This window comes from Eschscholzia californica, unplaced genomic scaffold (genome assembly GCF_041429995.1).
Source record: "Eschscholzia californica isolate CP2 unplaced genomic scaffold, dmEscCali1.0.p SCAF_3, whole genome shotgun sequence".
Taxonomy (NCBI): Eukaryota; Viridiplantae; Streptophyta; class Magnoliopsida; order Ranunculales; family Papaveraceae; genus Eschscholzia; species Eschscholzia californica.
Window position 1 is genome coordinate 2,238,690 of NW_028238420.1, and position 6,805 is coordinate 2,245,494.

Below are 6,805 nucleotides of genomic sequence, written 5' to 3' on the forward strand. Positions count from 1 at the left end.
AATTCGTGGATTCAACACTTCCAGCTCCATGTTTGTGATCACTTCTCCAATAAATTCCACTTTTGTTGAGTCCACTAAAGCAGGATTTCAACAGTAAGTAATTCAATAACCTTCAAAAAACTTTACATTCATTTAAATTCTTTTTATTATTTTAATTTAAATAAATATATTGTAATCTAAGAGAGTTTATCTAACTTAAACAAAATTCTTACACAGGTTACTAGATTACTTTCAAGGGGATAACACTTCTGAAAAGGACGTGGAGATGACAGCTCCATTACTAACCCATGTCTCGTCGTTAGCCTTTACGTCCCCGAAGAAGATCAACCTAATTTACCTCTAACAGACGGCCTACATCTTCAGACATGGAAGTCCAAATTTGCTGCTGTAAAACAATTTGATGGGATTGTATCAAGTGACAATCAAGTTGAACAAGAAGCTTCAATATTACATGCTACTCTAGCAGATTTTGGTTCTAAGTGGTTACGTTATATTGACCGAAGTCGGGCTAAGGATCCTACCAAGACTAAATATACTGTGGCACAGTATAATTCTTTCGATACTGAAAAGGGAGTTCATGAGGTTTGGATTTTGTTCGATGCGTAAAACTAGAATAGAACATTCTTATTTAGTAGCTACATAAATCAAGATTAAATAAACACAAGTTTATATTGAATTATGTAGTCAGTAGTCCCTTTACATATATTATTATTATGTTGTGATATAATGCATCATGACATATTATATAACATATAACGTAATGACCTTTTTTTATCTCAGATGTTGATATATCTCTTAAATATTCAAGTTCGTTTGATTTAATCTGAACTTTGCTTATTTAATACGTTGCACGTTTTTAGAGAAGTAGTTAGAGACTAGCCATTAAACTCTATTTCCTCCCTTTCATCAAAAAAAAAAAACTCTATTTCTTCCCACTTTCCACGTATGGGGATGCTTAAAACACGTGCTCGAAATGCTATGATTATTGACCCGACCTCTCTAACAGCACCGAGTCAACTAACTGCGTAAAAGTTCACCTCCATGTCTTCTATCTTATTCTTCAAAATATTCTTCTTTTTCAAAACCCTTTGTAAAATTACTATTAGTCTATTACCCTACTAATGTTAGAATTATTTTCTTGAATCTCACCTTCATTTTTCTACAATACCTTCTTGTGCTTCTGAATCACAGTGATCTTCTTCGATCAAAATTATCTCGTCTGATATAATGAACCAGTCTCTTTGGGGTCCTGAAACAATTGATTTGCTCTTAAAGAGTAAGGAAAAGACAAAATAAAAATCATCATACCAAGGTTCCTCATGCCCAAACCCTAACCCAATATTATCAATATGAGAATTTTCATGATTTTTTGAATCAGGCATAGCAATATAGCATCATAAGAGTAAAAAAGAAATATAATTCATACAATAGTAGGGATCATTAGGGGAAATGAGTTCATCATCTTTGTATAATGTGGGAGTAAAAAAGAAATATAATTTGTTGTTGAGCTCTGAAAGTTGTTGAACTGTGTTGTGGATGGACTGTTCCAACTGTGGCACGGGGAAGAGGTCTCTTTCAATGTTTTCCCGTTCTTCGAAAGTTGTAGTAACTTGTTTAGATGTAGAATAATAAGAAGATGGAGGTGATGGGAAATATGGTGTAGGAAAAGAAAAAGATGGAGGTGATGGTGTATAAAACACTGGTGGTGGTGACGGTTTGTATTGACATGGAGCCGGTTGTGGTGTATAATAGTTTAATTGAAGCTTTTCTGAAAAAGGCGACGGTTGTGGCGGTGGTGTTGCCGAAGATGGTAGAGGTGGTGAATACGATGGTGAGTACGGTGGTGGTGTATACGAGTACGAAGGTGGTGTATAAGAGTACGGAGGTGGTGGTGATGGTTCGGTTTTGGTCGGATAATAAGAGCGTGGAGGTTGTGATGAGTTTTCTCGTACGGTTTCTCCCGAATTCCAATGATAATCGTACGAATTCTTATTCTCATACAAACATGATGCACATAAACATCGATTCGTTATCCCTTGATGAGTATAATCTGATTGAATATAATCATCTTGACGAATAGAATACGATTGATACGGATTTAACTAGTCTGGAAATTTTTTTCCAGAATCACTAGCCCAAAATTTTGGTGGCTCTGAATACCACATGATGTAGTCGCAGCGGAATTAAAAGAAGAACAATATAAATAAACGAATAACGGTAAATAACTGTAAATAAACTAAACTTTATTAAACTTCAAGGGGTTTTTCTCTTCAATATGAAAATATAAAGACAGACTGGACATCCTTTTGTAGGATATTAAACTTTCCTAGATAGACTCAAACTGGACTTTCCTAAATAATAGAAATACTAAAATAATGAAACTTCCTAAACCTAGATTCATTATGAATCCTTCTAAACTAGGACTCTTTCTAAACTACTAGCTTGGCCGATTAGGCCATGGATGTGCGGGTTCGCGGGCCCGGCCCAGATGCGCCTGCATCACTTATGGAGGCTAAAACGAGTTGAATCCAAATTGGTGGCCCTTCCTTTTAAGTGAGAGAGAAACAAGTGGATGATGGTGGTAGCTGGTAATGGTGTTCGGTCTATGGTAGAAGTGGTAGTGGAAGGAGAAGGGGGAGGAGTAAGAAAAAGAAAGAAAAATTTTACGTGAAACCAATTGACCGGCCAATGGCTGATTGTTGTTGGCGACTGGTTTCTGATCAGCAAGAGAGAAGAAGGAAAATACATAATTGTTTTTCAAATGAAGGGAAAAGGAAAAAGACTAAAAGAGTGTCTCTTTCCTCTGAACATGTCGAATAATTTGGAGAAAAACCAGGCGATCATGTTGTTTTGGTTAAAACTACACCCATTTTTTTGCAAAATATAAACAAAAAGTGTGACATGGATTTACTTGGGTGGAAATTATGTAAATAATTTGGGCTTTATTTGGTTATTGCAATAAAGTCGGGAAAAATAAGAAACAAACCAGTCGTGAAAGAAATCAGACGTTGCATTAGCAATTCCCGTGAACAGTTGAGTTTCAATGGATTATATTTAATAGTCTTAAAATTTGGATAAAATTAATGAACGTGAGTTGTCATCCAGTTTTCATACTTCGAGTGAGAAAAAGATCTCACAGATTCTCACCTCATTCTCGCTATTGATGACTCGAGCTCATACATCCGGGTACAAGTTTGAGCTCATCCAATCACGACTCTAATTTTGCATAATAGTGTAGACAAAGTTCAAATAACTCGCTCTAATATAGTAGGTTTTTTTGTTACTCAATTTTCTATATTAAGTATTAAAGGAGATCTCTCCTTTTGTTTTTGTTAATTGGGCTTTCTTTGGGCAAACACTAAGTAATAGATTTTTCTGTTTTTGTTAAGTTATAATAACTTACAAAATAAAATTGTCAAACAAAATTGACCAATTTTGACCAAGTCTTCACACCCTGGAAACTATTTTGCTTTCCCCAAAACGCTGGCCATTCTATCTCATTCTTATTTTGTCTCAATTTTTTTGGTGGTTAAATTTAGATTAGGTTTCATTTTATAGAAAATTTTGTAAGAAAAACAAGCAAATGTATAAATTCAAAAGTTATTTTATATAATCTATCGTAGGTTCAGAATATCTCAAATATGTTGTAAATCCTCAATGTTTGATCTATAAATAGAGACACCCAGTTGTTACAATTCTACCGATATTCATTCGCTCTCAATCGATCATTATCTATCAAAATGGTTGAAACTAATTTCTTGAGATTGTTCGTGTGTCTATTCGTTCTCCTTTCAACTCTTAATCATGTCTGAGCAAGTAATATGTATGAATATGATGTCCATCTTACTTGCTTTCATATGCAGTGTCCAAAGTTCGAAGTCATTCTTGCTGGAAGGGGTTTTGAAATTCGTCGATTGAACAATTCCAATTCCATGTTTGTCAACACTTCTCCAATAAAAATTTCACTTTTGTTGAGTCCACTAAAAAAGGATTTGAACAGTAAGTAATTCAATCACCTTCAAAAAAACTTTACATTCATTTAAATTCTTTTTATCATTTTAATTTAAATAAATATTTTGTACTCTAAGAGAGTTTATCTTACTACATAACTTAAACAAAATTCTTACACAGGTTACTCGATTACTTTCAAGGGAATAAAACTTCTGAAAAGGACGTAGAGATGATAGCTCCATTACTAACTCATGTCTCCGATTCCTCTTTTGTCGTTAGCCTTTACGTCCCCGAAGAAGATCAACCTAATTTACCTCTAACAGATGGCCTACATCTTCAGAAATGGAACTCCAAATTTGCTGCTGTAAAACAATTTGATGGGATTGTATCAAGTGACATTCAAGTTGAACAAGAAGCTTCGATATTACATTAAAAAAAAAAAATTTAATGTTTGAAGGTCGCCGACCGGAAAATTGGCCGGCCGACGACCTTAGCCGGAGAAGATGATGAGTGGCGAGAAGATGAGGTAGTAGAGAAAGAGGAAGAGATGTAGGAGAGAGAGTTGATGACTGGTTAACGGTGTTATAACGGTAACTGAAAAAGGGGTCATCTGAGAATTTTTGATAAAGTTAGGGGCTAGGCAGGAAGCTGGTCACAAAGTTAGGGGCTACTAGGGAAATAACCCAAATAAGAAATACCTATAGAATTCAATTGAGGTGGATCAAACTGAACAACAAATTAAAGTGAAAAGTGAAAAGAAAGAAAATACCTTAATTTACTGGAATCGAATGAAGCATCCAATCTATTGAGCATAATTTCACGACTAATGGAATCTCAAATTAATGTGACCCTGGATGAGCACGTCTTCATTGATTTCAATAGAAAAGGCGAAATCTAACATACCTTAACAAACCCTAAATTTGTCGGTCCAATATAAAATAGGTGAAGAAAAGAGAGACGATGGATTGTGTTAACAAACCCTAAATTGTTAGTCAAAATAAAAACACACAAACCCTAAATTGGTCGATCCAACAAAAATGGTTGAAGAAAAGAGATGGAGGAAATATAATCTCAAAGTGGCTTTTAGTGAGGGAGAGGAGGTGTTTCCAGTGAACCGAGAAGATGCGTCGAGAAGATGCGTCTGTGAGCAAACATGAAATCAGCGTGGAGAAAGGAGAGGAAGGAGTAACAGAGACTACAGGCGTCCGGGTGCCACATAAACGATTTTGCTTGACCCGACGGTCTATACTAATGTTGATGTGGAACGGACGGCTTGATTTATCTTTTGGTTTGTCCCAGTCAGCACCCATCCACCTGTTTTATTATATAGACATATATGTATATATATAATATAACATATAACGCAATGACCTTTTCTGATCTCAGATGTTGATTTATCTCTTAAATGTTCATGCTCGTTTGATTTAATCTAAACTTTGCTTATCTAATACGTTCCACGTTTTTAGAGAAGCAGTTAGGAACCACCCATTGAACTCTATTTCTTCCCACTTTCCACGTATGGGAATGCTTAAAGCACCTGCTCGAAAATCTATAAGGGGGCGTAGTTTTTTTTTTACTCGGATCAATGACTATTGACCTGACCTCTCTATAACTATAAGCACCCAGTGAAGTTCACCTCCATCTCTTCTATCCGTCTAGTATTCTTCTTTTTCAAAACCCTACGTAAAATTATTTTGTTGAATCTCACCTTGATTTTTCTACAATACCTTCTTGTACTTCTAACTCAGAGTGCCCTTCTTCTATCAAAATTATTCCGTCTGATATAACGAACGAGTCTCTATTGCCTATTGGGATCACTATCTTCTTCCCTTCTATCCATCACATATTGTAATTCCTCAAACAATTGATTTGCTCTTCAAGAGTACGGAGAAGACAAAAAAAAATCCATCATACCAAGGTTCCTCGTGTCCAAACCTAACCCAAGATTTGTAGTAACAGTATCAATATGAGAATTTTCATAACCTTTTGAATTAGGCATAGCATCACAAGAGTAAAAAAGAAATATAATTCATAGAATATATTTTCCTTGATTTTCTCAAAGTAAATCTCTGTGTTCTATTCCTAACTTCTTTTTGTTGTTCCCAATAAATCTCTTAATTTTATCTTTTACGGTTTTTAGTTCTAACTCCAATACTTTTTTGTTTTTATTTCAATTTGTTTCATTTCTGTTTCTAACCACGTCTAAATATTTTCTCCTATAATCAGAAAGAAAAAAGTTTGTTTTTTGGAAATTGACTATCTATATAACAAATGACATAGGTTTTTGTGCCATGTCATAACTTTGGTTTATAAATCTCGGTCGTCCAATTTTCTTTTGTAAATCATGACTCTTCCTTTTAAAGAGTCTTAGAAAAGATAGATATTTAACCGTCAAAATAACTACCCACTCCCTATAAACTCTCTCACTATTTTTCTTTCTTTCCTCTTTTCTCCCTTCAAACAACTCAATATAATCTCAGTTATTATTTTTATTACTTCAATATCGGTAAAAGACCAAAATATTTGATAATTTTGTATACCATAAATATAGAAAATTTCGTGCCCTACGGGCACGGGCTATACCCTAGTGATCTACAATAGTCATTACAATGACATTGATACATCAAAGATGTGATCAACACGACAACTGCCGAATTCAAACTTTTACAAAGAACAGGCCTATAGCCCAACTAAACTGTGACCTAAAGTCCAACAACAATGTTTATACCTTTTATAACCTAAGTCCAATAAACAATAAACCATGGAAACCACCTCCTCTGGGAATCAGACCCGAGACCTCCAGAATTTTGGAGTTTATGTCAACACATTGGACCACTTGGACAACCAATTATTA

General features: G+C 34.8%; 1 protein-coding gene across 1 annotated transcript; it reads left to right on the plus strand.

The window, feature by feature from the left end:
* Positions 1 to 1,726: 1,726 nt before the first annotated feature.
* On the plus strand, positions 1,727 to 4,384 carry LOC147547623 (uncharacterized). Its single transcript, XM_086665896.1, has 3 exons — positions 1,727 to 1,831; positions 3,864 to 3,934; positions 4,132 to 4,384. Exons 1-3 carry the CDS (start codon positions 1,727 to 1,729, stop codon positions 4,382 to 4,384), a joined length of 429 nt encoding a protein of 142 aa, XP_086522022.1.
* The last annotated feature ends 2,421 nt before the right edge of the window (positions 4,385 to 6,805 follow it).

What these genes read in the sequence shown, in the direction of transcription:
- LOC147547623 (XM_086665896.1), top strand. Translation starts at nt 1,727, where the DNA reads ATGGAGCCGGTTGTGGTGTATAATAGTTTAATTGAAGCTTTTCTGAAA. An exon ending in TAGAGGTGGTGAATACGATG is followed by an intron (nt 1,832 to 3,863) that starts GTGAGTACGGTG and finishes TTTCATATGCAG; the next exon opens with TGTCCAAAGTTCGAAGTCAT. An exon ending in TTGAACAATTCCAATTCCAT is followed by an intron (nt 3,935 to 4,131) that starts GTTTGTCAACAC and finishes ATTCTTACACAG; the next exon opens with GTTACTCGATTACTTTCAAG.